At 41.2% G+C, this 18,865-nt stretch overlaps 3 protein-coding genes and 3 pseudogenes across 5 annotated transcripts; 4 read left to right on the top strand and 2 right to left on the bottom strand.

Annotated features, from left to right (window-relative positions):
• Positions 1-125: 125 nt before the first annotated feature.
• Positions 126-1,222, bottom strand: LOC115744696 (annotated as a pseudogene).
• Positions 1,223-3,852: 2,630 nt separating this feature from the next.
• Positions 3,853-6,956, top strand: LOC115744793 (protein STRICTOSIDINE SYNTHASE-LIKE 5-like). Of its 3 annotated transcripts, none has more exons than XM_030680142.2 (5): positions 3,853-4,465; positions 5,545-5,852; positions 5,946-6,078; positions 6,420-6,676; positions 6,823-6,956. In XM_030680142.2, exons 1-4 carry the CDS (start codon positions 4,028-4,030, stop codon positions 6,672-6,674), a joined length of 1,134 nt encoding a protein of 377 aa, XP_030536002.1. In that variant the 5' UTR covers positions 3,853-4,027; the 3' UTR covers positions 6,675-6,676; positions 6,823-6,956. The 3 variants fall into 3 exon arrangements, with proteins under 3 accessions (XP_030536002.1, XP_030536001.1, XP_048140084.1); XM_030680141.2 differs by lacking the exon at positions 6,823-6,956 and adding an exon at positions 6,725-6,774 and having other exon boundaries at positions 6,420-6,684; XM_048284127.1 differs by lacking the exon at positions 6,823-6,956 and having other exon boundaries at positions 3,867-3,895; positions 3,977-4,465; positions 6,420-6,774.
• A 1,776-nt stretch (positions 6,957-8,732) lies between these two features.
• LOC115744697 (putative F-box protein At5g60060) lies at positions 8,733-9,797 on the bottom strand. The gene has a single exon (XM_030680019.1). The coding sequence runs from the start codon at positions 9,795-9,797 to the stop codon at positions 8,736-8,738; it is 1,062 nt and encodes a 353-aa protein (XP_030535879.1). The 3' UTR covers positions 8,733-8,735.
• Positions 9,798-12,763: 2,966 nt separating this feature from the next.
• LOC115744698 (putative F-box protein At5g60060) lies at positions 12,764-14,011 on the top strand. Its single transcript, XM_030680020.2, has one exon. The coding sequence runs from the start codon at positions 12,874-12,876 to the stop codon at positions 13,909-13,911; it is 1,038 nt and encodes a 345-aa protein (XP_030535880.1). The 5' UTR covers positions 12,764-12,873; the 3' UTR covers positions 13,912-14,011.
• Positions 14,012-15,094: 1,083 nt separating this feature from the next.
• On the top strand, positions 15,095-15,997 carry LOC125316179 (annotated as a pseudogene).
• Positions 15,998-17,072: 1,075 nt separating this feature from the next.
• LOC125316178 lies at positions 17,073-18,686 on the top strand (annotated as a pseudogene).
• The last annotated feature ends 179 nt before the right edge of the window (positions 18,687-18,865 follow it).

The following is an 18,865-nucleotide window of genomic DNA, read 5'->3' as shown; positions in this document are numbered from 1 at the left end:
TTCATTCTAGAGTAATCTTAACAGTTTAATCTTTCCGGTTTTCATTTTTGGAATTCCAAAGACTACAAACATAAAATGCATCCGGAGATAGTCTCATCCCCATAACTTTAATTGCCCCTTCTTCATCAACGAAATAAACCAGAAAACCTCATGTCCTTGTGGCTACGATCCGCCAAGCTGAACACCTTAACGCCCTCCCTCGAGGAACAGAAATGGCCTTCCCCCACATAGCAGATGCAATCCTCTTCACACCCATCAAGCTTGCGCACCGAGACCGCGAACGGCCGGCCGTTGTAGACGAAGAAAGCCGAATTGCCTAAGCTTCTCACCTCGTCCCATTCCCGAAGCTGTCGATCTAATCTATAGGCTCTAAAATCACTCGTCCCGCCAAATGTACTGTATTCGTCCACTACGTAAAGATCACCACAGATGCTTCCGGTTGGCTGTGAGAACCTTCGAAATCTGAAAGATGAATCAATTAGCGAAACCGATCCAGAATAATGGACAACGGAGATTTTGCCTTGGTAGACTACAATGTCCTCGTAACCCCAGCCTAAATGGCTCCAATTCTCATCCCCATATTTCCAATACCATAATTCCATTTCGTCATCGATGTGATAAACGAAACACTGATCTAGACCGGTCCATGCACAATCCGGATGCACCACTACTCTCAGCATACCTTGAACGAGGCCTCTGGTTCTACCGCCACATTCGAGCGCGTATTCTCTACAAATTTCAACCATTCGGAATTGGCGAGAATCCAGTTCCTCTGAGAACTTGTGGGGGCAAGGACACGATTGGCAGCCGCGAGAAGAGGCTGAGGATCTGCATGTCCCGAGCTCCAACTCCTCGAGCTTCGCCAGCCATCGCTCGGGACCAGAGCTGGCTCCGTCCGCTGGCGTCTCGAGGGCGTAGCGTGCTCTCGCGGAGGAAGAGGTCGGGGCCTCGGTGAGCAAGGTATTCGGAGAGGGAATCGTGGGGCAGGCTGGGGGATCGATGAGTGGAACGAAGAGCAGACGCTATGGAACCGGAGGACGTCCGTGCAAGTGTGGAGCCGAGTGCCGATCATGGAGAGAATCTCTGGCGGGAGATCAGACCATGAACGTTTCGTGGTTCCCTCCATGCGAGCTCCTGCGTTTTCTGCACAAGCGATCGCAGATGCTATAGGAAGGAGGAGAAGGAAAAATCGTCACGCCGCGAGAAGAGGGTTTGGGCTTACACAGTTGGACAGCTCTCCTTTAGTGCAGGTATCTACGGCCCAATTCTTATCAAGGCCCACAAATTGGAGATGGCCCATTTCGAAAGATATGCTGTCTAGCCCTCTGTTTGAGAGAAGCAAATAGACGCAACTACCTTCCGAGGGCCTGGCTTACTATCCCCTAGTACTTTATGGAACCTCATTGTTTCCGAGGCCCCTGTTTTTTTTTTTTTTTTTAAATGAAGTGATGAAGTTCGTTTATCTTCCCCGAGCAAAATAAAAAAGAACAATAATAAAGGAGGATTTTTGTTTTTCAATTTTGATGACGGAATTTCGTTCGAATAGCTTTCAGATTTATCCGTTTGATTTTGATAGTAAACCTTGGAAAATCTAATCTTTTCTTGTCCATGCCAAGGCAAGTCTTTATGATATACCATATATATATATATCTGGGATGCTTTTCAAATTCGATATATATCGAATTATCTCCATCCACGTTAAAAATAGTAAAGTTTTATTCGGTATAATTCTCAAGAGCTTGTATTGTAGAACATTGGGAATTGTTTCGGCGGTGTTGAAGTCGGATGTCTTTCCACGTCAGAATAGAGGCATTGAAGTTTGACAAGTAAAACGTCCAGCTTGCATCTTGAAGGCAAGTAGCGTCCAAATTGAATTTCCTTCTTTAACCGATTTCATTATATGACCGACTCAACATTGGGGAATACTTTACAACAGCAACAAAAAAAAAAAGAGTAAAGAAAAGATAAAGAAAAACCAAAAAACTTATTATAAAATAAAAAGTATAAAAAAAAAATATCTCACATCAGTGTCATCCATGTCACGTAGGACGACCGGCACCCATGTCATTAATTTCGGGTCAAAATTGGCCGAATGCACTCAATTGGCACAAATAAATAGATTTATGACTAAATTGAAACAATTAAAAAATTTAGTATTGAATTGACACCAATATAATAAGTTTATGACTTTTTTGACACGTATCCCTTTCTTCGTCCCCGTCCAGGTTTCTCTCCGGCATTAAGATGCCAATTTTCAGCTTGCAGTGTTTATAGTCTATTGCATATCCCGTCGAATTGTTACCAGTGATCACGTTCCTACAGTCCTTCCAGGCTTTGATAGTAACTAATGCAAGGAAACAGATAGACACAAGTAAAATTGCAAGCGTATGCTCGAAACGTAAAAGAAGAAAGTGCACTGAAAAAATCTCCCAATTTTCTGTACGATGGAAAGAAACAAATTGCATCAGATGAAGGTAAAGCGCATATTTATACGAGTAAATCCCTAACCTTATGAATTTCTTCACATTGAAATAACACAGAGAAAAAGTTTAGTACCAACCCTAAAGACAATATAAAGAATTAATGAGAAAAGCCAAGCCGCCGTCCATTGGGTTTGAGAGAGTCTATGTGAAGCATAAGTGCCCCATCTCGAGAGAATTGTTTGTGCCCGACTAGCAATCTGTTAGCTCCCTTGGGGTCCACCTCGAGAGAGTCGCGACCGTAGGCTCGACATCACTTATCCGGTAGGTTTATTGAACGGTTGGACGTATAGTTTGTAGACAAATTGGCGTAAAAGCAATTTAGGGACCATTTGTCTCACGGAATATGAAAAATTTGCAAAACATTATCTATAAATGATTATTTATATCGTTTATAACGATGAATGAACGATATTATTTTTATGGTCTTAAAAAATATTTAGGCAAGTGATGCTCCTAAACACATAATAAAGTATGCAACTTCATGATAATGTAAACAAGTGCGTACACATAATTGATCTTAATTTGAGTATCAATATTCCACTATTGGATTCTAAAAAGAAGGGGGGGATTATAACTATGTCATATATCATCCGAAATTTAGATTATGTTTGAATTTTTTGTTACGTGATATAAGATTTTATATGTCATCTTATTTTGTCTAGCGGTTGTACATTAGTGATGTAAGCACATAAGGAAGTGAGCGCTTTCATGATCATGTAGTGGCATATTAAATTGTAATTTCAATAGAAATTGGCAAGATCTTCATCACTTATTTATAATTTTCACTAAATTCCTTCCTTTTAGGTGTGTGTCTATATATATTGGGCACTTGCTAAGTGAACAAATGAAAAAAATTACTTTTTTCTATGCGATAATAGCCTTCGTAATACACGAGATATTTTAAAACGTTACGAAAAGAGTGATGTACGATTTCGATGAATATTTTTAATGTTTGATAATTCTAAGTATTGTTATAATCTCCGTACGATGATAGTGCTAGAGACGTCGAATTTGGGTGCTTATAATAAAACCGTAATTACTATAGAAGAAGATTTCGACGTGTGCTTATCGGCGATGATGATGGGAGTTTTAATGATTAACCACCGATTGTGCTATGATGATATGACTGATCAGTTCTTGTGGAAAGAAAAAGTTTTTGCGGGTTATATCAAGTTGTTTGTTTTTCAGATCCGCACTAGATTTGTAATATTTTATAATTGGTTTTGTATTGAAACCATGTACCAATGAAAATTTTCTTAAAGAAAAAGAAAAGGACATTTTCGCCCTTGACCGAAAGGTCTTCATGACAGCCACGTGGCTAGTGGACAGAGACGTGCGACGGCAAAAACCTAAACAAGTGAGGATAACGAGCAAATATCTAAGATTTGTTGCCCGAAGAGATAGAGCCGCATCCGCTTCAACAGCTATTTCAGCCTCGCCTCGGAACCAAAGTGAAGAAAGACGACGATCCATTTCCTGATTCTCTCGCCGAGCTTTATACTCGCAGGAACATCCGCCGCCAACTTCTCCTCGTCGCCGTTCACATGTCCGAGTCAAGAACCGACTTGCCGCCGCCGCGGCCAGCCAAATCCTCGCTCAAGCCCTCACTCACCGTCCCTCTCCTATCAATCTTGGCTCCAATTCTAGCAGTCACAGTCCTGTACCGACATGAGCCCTTAGACCCGGCTCCGCTGCCCTTCGAAGGCCTATCCGTGACGGTCGCTGCCCCGCGGGAGAACGGCCGCATGCTGCGCGGCGCGGAGATGGTCGGGGCCGGGCGGATGGTGGGGCCTGAGGACGTGGCGTACGACCCGGCGTCGGGGGACATCTACGTGGGCTGCGCAGACGGGTGGGTAAAGCGGGTCAGGGTGAGCGACTCGGGTGGCGACTCCGCGGTGGAGGACTGGGTCAACACCGGCGGGAGGCCACTTGGCCTCGCCCTAGGGCGCGACGGCGAAGTTATTGTTTGCGACCCCTTCAAGGTCAGTAACAACCGTCCGATTTACACATGGTCTGTGAGATGTATTTGTCGCCGCAATTAAATATGTTTGGGATATTGTTTCGAAATCATTGACGACTGTTTTCAAAGTTGAAGATTCAATAGATGAGAAGTGGGCCCCAATGGACACGTGTCGAAAAATAAATGATCTTCTGGACCATATCAGCTTTCTCAAGTCTGTACGCAATATTTTCTCGTGCCAAGACAATTTTTTTTGGGGGGTTTATTCGGGGGCGAAGATGAAGACAGCTGAACATCGTTACCCTTTTTATTTTATTTTTTGGTCGGAGTGAACATCGTTACCTAATTGGTGAATTCTAGCAAAAAATAAGGTAGCAAAAAGAAGATTTACAAAGATAAATTACTTGGGTGTATTGGTCCACGTCAGATCTATTATAGGCCGATGCACATCGGGCCGTCCTCAGGCCCATAAGCAAGATTACATAATCGAATATATTTGTTTTTTTGGTCAAAATGATCGAATATTTATTCACTGTCTATTGATTTTGCATAGATATAAAACTAACTTTGAAGCAAGCGAACCATTACTTTTAATGTTCATAATCCAAAATCGTTATAAATTAGTCTTTACAAAATGAACTTTTCTTCTAGTGCCTCGCTAGGGGCAGCGAGCTTTGCCTGAGGCCCACAAGTTGCCGGACCTCGACGATTGGTTGAAGGAAGAAGAAGATAGGGAAAGAAAAATAAAAATAAAAATAAAAAATAAAAAATTGAAAAAATAGTATTAAAAATTGCCACATCGGCAATTTTCAGTCATAATTGGTAGGATGGATTGAATTGGTACAAATACAAAAGGTTTTTGACTTAATCGAAATAATTATAAAAAGTTTAGGACTTTTTCGGTAATTCTCTTCTCTTTTGGGCAATTATCCAATCTCCGATGTTTTGAGGCGGAGAAGTGAGCAAATTTAAGAATGTGTTTAATTATTGTTATGCCCTAAACCATTTATATCTAGAGAGAGAGGAGGGGGGAAGAGGAGGGGACTTTCGAATGATAGGCATTGTTAGTATTGATTCTATTGAAACTGTCATATGAAACAGGGCCTACTGAACGTGAGCAAAGACGGAACCATGGAGCTACTAACAGATGAGGCGGAAGGCGTGAAGTTCAAACTCACGGACGCTGCGGCCGTGGCCCGTGATGGGACAATATACTTCACCGACGCCTCGTACAAGTACACCTTCAAGGAGTTCATTTGGGACTTCTTGGAGGGTCGGCCGCACGGGAGGTTCTTGAGCTACGACCCGGCAACCAAAGAAACCAGAGTGCTAGCTCGGGATCTCTACTTTCCCAACGGGGTCGCGCTCTCGCCCGACCAGAGCTTCGTGATCTTCTGCGAAACTGTCATGTGAGTTCGACGTGATGTTCACAAGGACTTCTTTTGCCAAAATCCTCACGAACTTACGAGTTATATAAACTATGGCTGGTTTGGGTTCTGTAGGAGGTGGTGCAAGAGGTACTATATAAATGGCGATCGAACAGGACATATCGACACATTCATCCACGGCTTGCCGGGTTATCCCGACAACATCAGATACGATGGAGAAGGGCACTACTGGATTGCGCTGTCCACGGTGAGTGAGTAGATCATCGCCAATGAGTTTCTCTTTCATTAGTCTTTAGGTATATGCATTACAATTCTTGTTAATTTAGGCTTAGTTTGTCCCGTGGAAACTTCAATGATTTGCAAAGTATATTTTTAAAAATGACCGTTTGTATCGCTCGCAAAAATGGATGAACGAAACGTATATTCATCATTTACGAAAATATTTAGACATAAATTATTGTTAGTAATAATTTTTATTAACTAAGTATTCTGAGCGATATAAGATCATTTTTAGAGAAATGTTTCCAAACGTTCATTTTTTTATGATGGCATTGTTTTGTCCGCGTGACATATGAATCTTTTCCGCAGGGAAAGTCGATGTCGTGGGATTTGGCGTTGAAGCATCCGTTCATAAGAAAAGCTATTGCGATCATGGAGAGGCTAAACAAACGACCGGCGATGGAGAAGAACAGCGGAATTTTTCAAGTGGATACAGAGGGAAAGCCGGTGGCGCATTATTACGATCCTAAGTTGTCATTATTATCGAGCGGGACCAAGATTGGCGACTACCTGTACTGCGGCTCCCTACACTATCCTCACATCCTTCGCCTGAAATTGGATTAGAGGTCGGTCGAACGAGGATGCCCTTATCATGTCGTGAATATTGCTGGAATAACAAGAGGACCAGCTTTCAACATTGATGAAAGTGATATTGCTTTTGATGCGCATTTATGTGCTATCGTCTTAGATTTCCCCTTTATTTATGTTAAAGGCGTCATCTCTCATGTTAAGATATTGGCGCATTTGGAAACATCTTTGGTCAAATAAACAAAGTATAATGGTGCTTTGAGATCTGAATTGGGTGGTATCAAAGCAGAGTTATTCCGTCGGTCCGTCTCCCCACCATTAATCCCAAATATTTTTTGAGCCCGAGTATATGGATGGCTAGCATTTGACTCAATTGGGAAAGTGAGTTTAGTCCCGTACGAGAAAAAAATACCGAAATTTTCGACAATAGTTCAATAAAAAGTCCGGTATCGATATTGTTAGGAAATCTAACCCAAAAGTTAATTAGGTAGAAAAGTTTTCGTCTTAAAAAAAAAATGCCACATTTCCATAAGCAGGCAATATGGTATGTGTTTCAAATGAAGTCACATAAAATTGTCCGTTGAGTTCAAGAGTAAAGAAATGGGGATAGTGATACTAATAGTCTCTAAATTTTTGCCCATTGTGCATTGTCATTCTTGAAATGAAAAAGATATTCATAAAAAAATATGGGCAATAGTGCAATTATAAAAACTTGTGAAAAGCACCGAATAACTCATTTGACATTATTATAGAAAATTGAGGCAATAGATTGAAAATTTATGGACTATATTGAACATTTAGGAGTAGGTCCAAGATCATGTTGAACAAATAAAAAAGTGTAAGAATGACATTGCACACATTGAACCAAAATTTAAGTACTTTAGTGTCGTTTTCCCTAAATAGTGAGATTGCAAGAGTTCACACTTGCAAAAATGAAAACAACTGGGCACGGAAAAACAAAACTTGGCTATGTCATGAGATATTGGGAAAGGGAAACATAGATATGTATTTCAATCAATATTCACCAAATGAAAATGGGTATTGCGTGACTAGCATATATGAAGCATATATATGTAGAAATTGCACCATACGAATGTTAACTAAAGAGGGATCGCACCAAGGAACAACCAAATTAGAAATGAATGGTGGGTGATCTTGTAATGACATCGAAAATAAATAAGAAATTGGTCGGTTCTCGGGTAGACCCCGAAATCAGACCAGGCTGAGATGGTCGGGTGCGGGGTCCATACCAGGGTATATAAATAGGTTTCAAGTTTCAAAGATCGAGAATCGGTCCCAATAGGGTAGGTTCCGCTAGAGTCACTCTACCTAAGTTAAAAATTCAAGCTTTGTGTTTGTTATTTTCTCATCTAATTTAGTTAAACCAATGTGTTTTTTGTATTATAAGAAATGATATTTTCACAAAAATAAAAGACATACTTAACTAAATTTAATGAAGAAAATACGAAACACCAAGCTTGAAAATTTTTTAAGTGTAAAAAATTATGAACAGGATATAACGAAATTTTATCTGTTTTGAATCTATTTCCTAAATCAACAACAAATATGCAATCTTTCTATCATCTTTTTACATGCTGTTATAGTTCCATATAAGTATATTTTACTTTATGATTTCTATACGAGCAGAAATGGAGATCATAAGCTAAATTTTGGGCAATAATGTGACTATGAGAACCTACGAAAAATACCGAATGATTTATTTGACTTTGTTATTGAAAATTTGAGAGATTAGGAGTCAGGTTGCACATTTCCTAATAGCTTGGGAACTTATGTTGACTTTTTCACTTATTTGATTAGATAAAATGAGTACGCTGAACATTAAAAAAAGTTCAAAAATCACATTAAACGAATCAAACTTTCAAATATGACATTACACAAGTGTAGAGACAATTAGTCGGGGCATTTTTTTCGAGTTCATTTTAGAGTAATCTTAATAAAGTTCTTTCTTTTTTTCCTTAAAATGAAGTTTAATCTTTTTACATCTAGAATGAGAATCGGTTGAGTCTTCTGGTTCTCATTTTACGTATTCCGAAGACTACAAATAAATGCATCCCACATAGTCTCGTCCCCCATAACCTAATTATCCTTAAATAAAACAGAGAAGTCCGGGCACTTGTGCCTACAATCTGCCAAGCTGAACATCATAACTTTGTCCTTCGAAAAATAGGAGGAAAAGGACCTCCCCGCGTAGTAGATGCAATCCCCTTTACACCAGTGGACCTCGCGCGCCGAGACCGCGAACGAGCAGAGGTTGCAGAGGAAGAAAGCCGAATTGCCCAAGCTTCTCACCTCCTCCCATCTCCCACATTGTTGATCCAATCTATAGACTCTAAAATCAGGTGTCCTCATGATTTCACCAAGTCTAGAGCATATGTCCACTGCATAAAGATCGCCACTTGACACCACCAAATGCTTCCAGTGGCGGCAGTGGCAACCACAGCCATGGTTGATTGGCAATGAGAAACTTTGAAGTCTGAAAGATGAATCAACCTGCGAAACCGACCCCGACTTATCGACGACGTAGACTTTGCCTTGGTAGACTTTGCCTTGGTAGACTACAATGTCCCCGTAACCGCAGCCTAAATGGCTACGATTCTCATCCTCATACTTCCAATACCATAATTGCCCTCCTCCATCAATGAAATAAACCAAACACTGATCTTGATTAGTCCATGCACAATCTGGATGCACCAATTCTCTCTGCATACCGCGACATTCGAGCGTGCATTCACTACAGATTTCAACCATTCGGAATTGGAGAGAATCGAGTACCAATGGGAACTTGCAAGGCAATGACACGATCAGCCGCTGCTGCGAGAAGAGGCTGAGGATCGGCATGTTCCCCAGCTCCGACTCCTCAAGCTTCAGTAGCCACCGCATGCGACAGGAGGCGGCTCCATCTGGTGTCTCGAGGGTGTAGACCGTTCTCTTGCGGAGGAAGAGGGCGGTCCCTGGTAAGCAAGTTATTCGGAAAGGGAATCTCAGTGAGCTGCGGTGAGGCAGGGGGATCGAGGAGCGGACGGAAGAGCAGACGCTGCGGAACCGAAGGACGTCCATGCGAGTATGGAGCCGAGTGCCGATCATGGAGAGAAGCTCCGGCGGGAGATCGGACCACGGACGTTTCCTGGTTCCCTCCATGGAAGTGTTATGGATGGGTTTGCGAAGAGGGTTTGTAAAGGGGATTGCATCTAGTACGTGGAGAACTCATTTTCCTATTTCTCGAAGGAAGAAGTTAAGGCGTTCAGCTTGGCCGATCGTAGGAACGAGCTCGTGGAGTTTTCTGGTCTATTTCGTTGATGAAGAAGCGAAATTAGGTTATGGGGATGAGACTATGTGGGTTGCATTTACCTTTGTGGTCTTTGGAATTCGAAAAACGAGTACCAGAGGCCCGAACCGGTTCTCATTCTAGACGTAAAAAAATTAAACCTTATTTTAAGAAAAAAAGAGAAAAAATATTATAAAGATTACTCTAAAATGAACTCGAAAAAATGCCCTAACTAATAGTCCCTGCACTTTGTTCTATGTCCAGTGTCGTATTTGAAAGTTTAATTCGTTTAATGTGCATTCACTGAACTATTTCTTAAACGTTTAGTGTAGTCATTTTATCCGATCAAACAAGTGAAAAAGTCACCATAAGTTCCCAAACTATTGCAAAATGTGTAATCCGGTTCCTAATCTCTCAACTCTCAATCTCAAAGTCAAATGAGTCATTCAGTATTATTCACAAGTTCTCATAGACCCATTATTCCCCAAAATTTATCTTATGATCTCCATTTCTGCTAGTATATAAATCATAAGATCATATCTAGAGATGTCGACCACATCGGATGCCGACATCTTTAGTAATTCCTTGAAGACCGACGATCTTAGTGAACGCTCTTAGCACCACTTACCTATATCATTTGGCTGTGTAATATCTCATACGACAAACGTCCGTCGGTCAATTTTCCTACATTAATCATTCTATTCATTTCGAAACTTCTTTCCACATTCACTTAAATTTCTTATTCTCCTGTGTAAATAACTAGAATGAAAACGGATGATTGTATGATAACCTAGCACAAAAAATATGACAATAACAATGAACGGCGGTGGATAGTATTTGGCAACTGTGAACATATGATCAGCACTACTGTTGATTATCTTCAATATTACTTCGGAATTTTTTTTTGTCTAAAATGTGGTTCCATTAAGAAAAAGTTGTTTAAAAAAAATTCAAAGCTCATCCTGTAAAGGATGGATGTGGTTAATTATCAAAGTATACGTCTAATATGGCATCCGATAAACTTCGCTCAATTGTACTGCTCTATTGAACTCTCTTCTGGTTTTTTTTTTTTTTTTTGTTTGTGGGTCTTGTCTTTCATTATGTAATAATGATAATGTGTCGTGTACTTGTAGCACTTCTACAGATGAAACTCATTAGTATTTTCGTTCAAGTGCAGATGATTTTCTTCCAAATTGTAACGCATAGTAAACAAAACAATTAATTTGAACACACTATATTAGATTAAGTTATTATTCTTATTGCTGGCAATCAAGCAAAGATGACGAACCTTGGGTGTTGTAGTTTAGAGTGAAAAATTAGTGCATTCTGTAAGGGAAAGAAATAGAAAGAACTACGCTATCCACTTCCTGAGTGATTCGAAACTCATCTAAAATTAACTACAGAAAGATTTGTAGGATTCAATGGAAACCTCTTGAATTTTTCACTTTCCTCGGCTCATAATAATCAATTATGATTCCTCCACTCATAATAATAGCCCGCTCCAAACATGCATTGCTCTTCTTTTAGAAAAGCTCCAACAATGATTACTCCTTTCAAATGTGCCAATTTAGTGCAGAATTTTTTGACAATTTGTCAATTTAGTGCTAAGCCTTTTTATTAGCATTGTAGCCCTTCCGGCAATTTTGGTCGAAAATTACTAACGTGGCGATCTAGTTAGAATCGGCCATCCTATGTGGCGCAGACAGGGCTTACATGGACAATTTTTTTTTTCATTTTTTTCCTTCACAAGGCACACAAGATCGGGTGAGGGCGTGGCCACCCTTGCCCGGTCCCTCTTCGGCCACAGCGAGGGCGAGTGAGAGTCAGAACTCCCCCTCACTGTGGTTTGCCAAGCCCTCGGCCACAATGAGGGCTTCTTGGCCATCACCTAGTGGCCAGCAGCATCACCGATCCTGGATGTAAAAAAAGGAAAATTAAAAAAAAAGAGAAAAGAATGGGAAATTCAAAAAGTTATCCACGTCATCACCAACTGCACCACGTAGGATGGCTGATGTTGACCGAACCGTCATGTCAGCAATTCCCAATCAAAATTAGCTGGAAGGATTACATTGATAATTCTCTAAAATGTTTAGGACTAAATTGGCAAAATCATCTAAAAGTCTAAGAGTAAATTGACGCAATTAAAAGGTTTATGATCGAATTGCTTGCCGTACAATAGATTTTAGGACTTTTTAGAGAATTTTCCATACAAATGTGCACATGCAAAGTGTACATAAAAATTTTCAAAAAATTTAGGACTAAGAGGATGAAGCTGGCTTGCATCCTTCTATCCGGTGCTATGGTTGTCAGCTATTGTGCGTACAAAGCATTTTGCGGCAATTGGATCATGAACGAGTTCACGCCGTGAATTTGTGGTTTCTGTCTAGATCATTGTCATTCATGGCACAGTCTCTCTTTCTCTCTCTCGTTTACTTATCGCAGACTACGTTGTTTTGCCAATCCATTGGATGTTTTTGTCTCATCAGATTAGCTATATCCTCTAATTGAGTTCTTCGGATTTTTTTTTTTTTTTTTTGGGTCGAAGAGTTCTTCGGAGTTAGGGAGTTGGTTTACGTGTGAAACTATTCTCCAACTTTGAGTCCGTTCATTAACAATTTTACTATTTCTAACGGGGCGAAATAATTTGATATAAATTGAATTTTGGAAAGCGCCTTAGACAGTCATGGCATATGACAAAGGCTTATCTTGGCTCGATCGAGGAAAGATTAGATTTTTCAAGATCCACGATCAAAATCTAAGGAAAAAATCCGAAAGATATTTGAATGAAATTCCGTTATCAAAATTGGAAAAGAAAAATTCCCCTTTAATTTTTCGTTTTCGCAGCTAGGGTTTCAATTTGTCCAACCGGGGAAGCACAAACCGTCTTCGCAAACACCCATCCACAACCCTTCCGGTCTGATCGCTTGTGCAGAAAACGCAGGATCTCACATGGAGGGAACCCCGAAACGTCCATGGTCTGATCTCCCGCCGGAGCTTCTCTCCATGATCGGCTCTCGGCTCCAAACTCGCACGGACGTCCTCTGGTTCCGTAGCGTTTGCTCTTCCTTCCGCACCTCGATCCCCCTGCCTGCCCAGCGATTCCCTTTCCGAATACCTTGCTCGCCGGTGCCCGACCTCTTCCTCCGCGAGAGCACGGTCTACACCCTCGAGACGCCGGCGGACGGAGCTGCCTCCAATCGCGCGCGGTGCCTGGTGAAGCTCAGGGAGTCGGATCTCGGGAACATGCGGATCCTCAGCCTCTTCTCGCGGCGGCCGGTCGCGTCCTTGCCCCTCAAGTTCCGAGAGGTACTTGATTCTCTCCAATTCCGAATGGTTGAAGTCTGTAGAGAATACACGCTCGAATATGACCGTGGAACCGGAGCCTATCCAATTATGAAGAAAGTTGTGGTGCATCCAGATTGTGTATGGACTGATCTAGATCAATGTTCGGTTTATTTCATTGATCAAGATCACTTATGTTATTGGAAGTATGGGGATGAGACGTGGAGCCATTTAGGCCGCGGTTATGACGACATTGTAGTCTATGAAGGCAAAGTTTGTGTCGTCGACAAAATGGGGTCGGTTTCGCAGATCGATTCATCTTTCGGACTTCGACATTTCTCACCGCCAATTGATGGCGGCAACCACGGCGGCAGCCAGAAGCGTTTGGTGGTGTCAAGTGGCAATCTTTATGTAGTGGACATACGCATTCGTGGAAAAAGGAGGTGTGATTTTAGAGTCTACAGATTGGATCAACAATGTGGGAGATGGGAGGAGGTGAGAAGCTTGGGCAATTCGGCCTTCTTCCTCTGCAGCCTCTGCTCATTCGCGGTCTCGGCGCGTGAGCTTGACGGGTGCGAAGGGGATTGCATCTACTATGTTTCGAGGGATGTTAAGGTGTTCAGCTTGGCGGATCGGAGCCACAAGTCGCCGGACTTTCTGGTTTATTGCGTTGATGAAGAAAGACTATTAGGTTTTTGGCAGTAACGGGGATGAGACTATATGGGATGCACTTATATTTGTAGCCTTTGGAATTCGAAAAATGAGAACCGGAGGCGTTTACCGGCTCTCATTCTAGATATCAACGAGATTAAACTTTGAGCATTTTCGGGAAAAAAGAAAGAGCGTTATTAAGATTATTCTGGAATGGATTCAAAAAATGCAATTTATATCTAGGGAAACAACATGCTAATAGTCCCTAAACTTTGTCCTATGTGTAATGTCATATTTGAAAATTTAATTCGTTTAACTTAGTCATCGAATTATTTCTCAATGTTCAGTGTAGTCACTTTTTCTGATCAAACGAGTGGAAAAAAAAAAAAAAAAAGCCATCACAAGTTCCCAAGCTATTACCTAGATGTGCAATCTGATTCCTAATCTCAACTTCTTTCCGCATTCACTTAAAATGTTCATGTTCTATTGAGTACGCCACTAGAACGTGTTTACGTTCTATTTTGACCCAGCCAAAAGTCAAATCTTCTCCCACACCAGTCCTCTCGAGACAAGGCAATGGTAGATTGTCAATTTAGATGCGGACGATTATCGAAGAAAGTAGAACACAGCGAGATTATCTTAACTTTTCCTGTAAATGAGATTATGTTCAGAGGAGTTCAACTTTGAACCAGCAAACTCACTAGTGAAGTATTCTCGAACTTTCAGTCGGTCGTTTAATGAAGTCGGTTAAAGAAGGGAGTCCAATTTGAACACTACTTAATTAGTCTTCGAGATGCAAGCGGGACTGTCTTCTTATCAAACTTCAATACCTCTACTCCGACGTCGAAATATAACTGACTTCAACATTGAAGCAATTCCCGTGTTCTAAGGTACAAGCCCTTGAGAATTATACCAAAAAACAATTCGACCATTTCTTAAACGGGATGAGATAATTTGATATAGACTGAATTTGAAAAACACCATAGATCTTTCAAAATTCACGATCAAAATCAAACAGATAAATCTGGAAGATATTCGAATGAAATTCCGTTTTCCAAATCGAAAAAAGCAATTCAACTCTAGTTTTTTTTTTTTTTTTGGGTCGGAAAAGAAAGTTGATCTTCATCACTTCAAGAAGTTTCTTCGTTACAAAAAATAAACCGGGTGTCGGAAAAAATGAGGTTCCATAAAGTACTAGGGGATTAGTAAGCCCGTCTCCAGAAAAGTAGTTGCGACTATGGGCCTTGGCATCAATGGGCTGGACGCAGATTTTAGAAATGGGCCATATTTGTCCAACAGCGGAAGCCCAAACCCTCTTCATGTTCCTGCAACATCTGCGATCGCTTGTGTAGAAAACGCAGAGGGAGCTCACATGGAGGGAACCAGGAAACGTCCATGGTCCGAATCTCCCGCCGGAGCTTCTCGCCATGATCGGCACTCGGCTCCACACTCGCATGGACATCCTCCGGTTCCGCAGCATCTGCTCTTCGTTCCGCTGCTCGATCCCCCTGCTTCGCAGCTACGCCCTGCGATTCCCTTTCCGAATACCTTGCTCGCCGGGGTCCGCCCTCCTCCTCCGCGAGAGCAGTAGGTCTACACCCTCGAGACGCCGGACGGAGAATCCTCCGGTTGCACTCGGTGGCTGCTGAAGTTCGAGGAGTCGAAGCTCGGGGACATTCGGATCCTCAGCCTCTTCTCGCGCTGGCCGATCGCCTCCTTACCCCGCAAGTCCCCAGAGGTAGTCGATTGTCTCCAATTCCGAATCGTTGAAATATGTAAGGAATACACGCACGAGTATGGCGGTGGAACCGGAGACCTTGTTCAAGGTAGGCCGAGAGTAGTGGTGCATCCGGATTATGTAGGGACTGATCAGTGTTTGGTTTATTTCATTGATGGAGAAGGGCAATTATGGTGTTGGAAGTATGGGGATGAGAATCGGAGCCATTTAGACGATTCCCAGGGCCATGGTTATGACGACACTGTAGTCTATGAAGGCAAAGTCTGCGTCGTCATCAGTTGGGATCGATTTCGTAAATCGATTCATCTTTCAGGCTTTGACTTTTCTCGCTGGCAATTGATGGCGGCAACTACGCCGGCCGCCGGAGGCATTTGGTGGTGTCAAGTGGTGATCTTTATGTAGTGGACATATGCATCACACTCCGTGGAAAAAGGAGGAGGTGTGATTTTGGAATATATGGATTGGATCAACAACATGGGAGATGGGAGGAGGTGAGAAGCTTGGGCAATTCGACCTTCTTCCTCTAGAATGAATTCGAATAAAAAGAAAATTTATATCTAGGGAAACGACACGCTAATAGTTCCTAAATTTTATCTTATGTGCAATGTCATATTTAAAAGTTTAATTCGTTTAATGTGGCCATTAAGATATTTCTCAATGTTTAGTACAGTCATTGTATTTTATCAAACAAGTGAAAGGGTCACCACAAGTTCTCAAGCTATTGCGAAATACGCAATTTGGCTCCTAATCTCTTAACTTTTCAATAACAAAGTCAAATAAGTCATTCGGTATTATTCATAGGTTCTCATAGTCACATTATTGCCCGAAATTTAGCTTGTAATCTCCATTTGTACTAATTTTCAAGCTTCGGGGTTTTGTATTTTGTTCATTAAATTTAGTTAACTCTGTGTTTTATTTTTGTGGAAACATCATTTCTTTGGATCATTAACTATAGATTTCAAGACAAACACCAAACACCATAGCTTGAATTTTTTAAAATAAGTAAGAAAACCTACAGATATATCAATATTGTTTCCAAGTATTTTTTGAAAGCACTAAGACTTAAAATTAGGGGTGCCTGTCGAGACTAGTTCTCGATTTTTGGAACTTGGAACCTACCTATATCCTTTGGTAACGAGCTCTCTATTTCTATAACAGAACCCGAAATAAGAATTCTTCTCATCGCTCACTCCCTCTCTCTTGCATACGGTCTCCCTCTTTCTCATATCCCTGTTGCCGTCCAACGGTCGCTGGCCCGTCTAAGTCTTAGCAACCGACAACCGTAGAAATTTTATGCCGTTATCAAATAAATTTTTATTCCAGTAGCAAAAATTTTGCGTCGTCGTCAAACACGTTTCTCTGCTCAAAAACTCGTCTATAAATAGAAATAGAAAAATCCATTTCTGTCTAGAAATTATTGCTAGGAAATTAATGGTTGTCATCTGGCCCTGAGTATTGATTTGATTGAAACTGACATATGCAACAAGGGCTACTGAACGTGAGCAAACACGTAACCTTGGAGCTACTGACGAACAAGGCGGAAGGCGTGAAGTTCAAACTCACGGACGTTGTGGCTCTTAGCAGGACGATGTACTTCACCAATGCCTCGTACAAGTATACCTTCAAGGAGTTCATCTGGGGCTTCTTGGAGGGTGGGCCGCACGGAAGGTTGTTGAGCTACGACCCGGCGGCGGCAACCAAAGAAACAAGAGTGCTAGTTCAGGATCTCTGTTTTTCCAATGGCGTCGCACTCTCACCAAACTAGAGCTTCGTGATCTTCTGCGAAACTGTCTTGTGAGTTCGACTTGATGTTCACAGCGACTTCTTTTGACAAAATTCTCACGAACTTGCAAGTAAAAAAATATGGATGATTTGGGTTGTTTAGGACGTGGTGCAAGAGGTGCTATATGAATGTGGAGCCAGTGGGACATATCGACACATTCATTCATGGTTTGTCAGGTTATCCAGACAACAACAGATACGACGGAGAAGGGCATTTATCGGATTGGGCTGTTCTCGATAAGTGAGTAGATCATCATCAATGAGTTTCTCTTTCCTTTGTCTTTTGATTTAGCTGTGCATTGCGATTCTTCTTAACTCATCAATGAATTTAGCATTTATAAGACTCCATTTATTTCACGAAATATAATTTCTAGAAAAAAATTATGAATTTACTAGCCTTTGATTCACAAAAAAATAGACTAGCCAAGAAAAACAGTTTTTCTTAATAGAAAAAACTCCTTTAAAATAAGGAAAATGATTTCATCTTTTTTAAAATAGGAAATTTTCCCCCTTTTCATGCTTGCACTCCTTAAACTTCCTTTTCTTTTCTTTCTTCTTTTTTTGGTCTTTTCTTTTTATTTTTTTTCCCTTCTTCCTCAACCGATCTCCCGGCCTTGGGAGAGGTCGTCTCTCACTTGTGGCTGATTGCCGACCATTGTCGCGGTCGTCAATAGGCAAAGGAAGAACTAAAAAAAAAAGAGATGAAAAATAGAAAATAAATATAGAATTAATTTTCCAGTAATTTTCTTCGGAAAGCAAATCAAATTTTTCATACCAAACGGCAGCAAATATTACTCTATTCATTTTCAGGTTTTTTAGCCAAACACAAAAAAATATTAAGATTTTCAAAAATGACTTTCTAAAAAATATTTTTCAAAAATATTTCATTTTTCGCAAAAGAAACGGAGCCTAAATATTGCTTATTTTGCTACGTCTTGTATCATCTTCGTATATCCTCTGCAATCACCGATGCTTCAACACCCAGTTGGAGAATTCGTTTTGCCGCGACAATTGCACTGTTCATCCACATCACATTTGAATCTTTTTTGCAAGGAAAGTCGTCGATGTGTCCCGGTAAAACAGGCGACCGACGATCAAGAACAACACCGGGATTTTCCAAGTGGATTCGGAAGGAGAGCCGGTCGCACGTTGTTATGGTCCTCAATTGTCATTCATATCAAGCGCGAACAAGATTGGTGACTACTTGTACTGCGGCTCCCTACACTATCCTCACGTCCTTCTCCCGAAATTGAATCAGAGATCGGTGGAACGACGATGTCCGTATCATGTCGTGAATATTGCTGGATAACAAGAGGGCCATTTCTTTTCATTTTGATGACAGTGATGGTGCTTTTGATGAGCATTTATACCATATTCTTAGGGTTCCCCTTTGTTTATTTTACAGGCTTCCGCGTCATCGCTCGTGTTAAGATATTGGCGCATTTGGAAACGCCTTTGATCAAATAAACAAAGTATAATGTTGCTTTG

The sequence above is a fragment of the Rhodamnia argentea genome, chromosome 8, assembly GCF_020921035.1.
Source record: "Rhodamnia argentea isolate NSW1041297 chromosome 8, ASM2092103v1, whole genome shotgun sequence".
NCBI lineage: Eukaryota > Viridiplantae > Streptophyta > Magnoliopsida > Myrtales > Myrtaceae > Rhodamnia > Rhodamnia argentea.
Note: the sequence above shows the minus strand (reverse complement) of the source record. Positions and strands in the feature narration are given on the sequence as shown.

Excerpts from the sequence above, each read along its gene's own strand:
- LOC115744793 (XM_030680142.2), top strand. The coding sequence starts at position 4,028 with ATGTCCGAGTCAAGAACCGACTTGCCGCCGCCGCGGCCAGCCAAATCC. Across the intron at positions 4,466-5,544 it reads TTGTTTGCGACCCCTTCAAG|GGCCTACTGAACGTGAGCAA; the intron begins GTCAGTAACAAC and ends CATATGAAACAG. Across the intron at positions 5,853-5,945 it reads ATCTTCTGCGAAACTGTCAT|GAGGTGGTGCAAGAGGTACT; the intron begins GTGAGTTCGACG and ends TGGGTTCTGTAG.
- LOC115744698 (XM_030680020.2), top strand. The coding sequence starts at position 12,874 with ATGGAGGGAACCCCGAAACGTCCATGGTCTGATCTCCCGCCGGAGCTT.
- LOC115744697 (XM_030680019.1), bottom strand. The coding sequence starts at position 9,797 with ATGGAGGGAACCAGGAAACGTCCGTGGTCCGATCTCCCGCCGGAGCTT.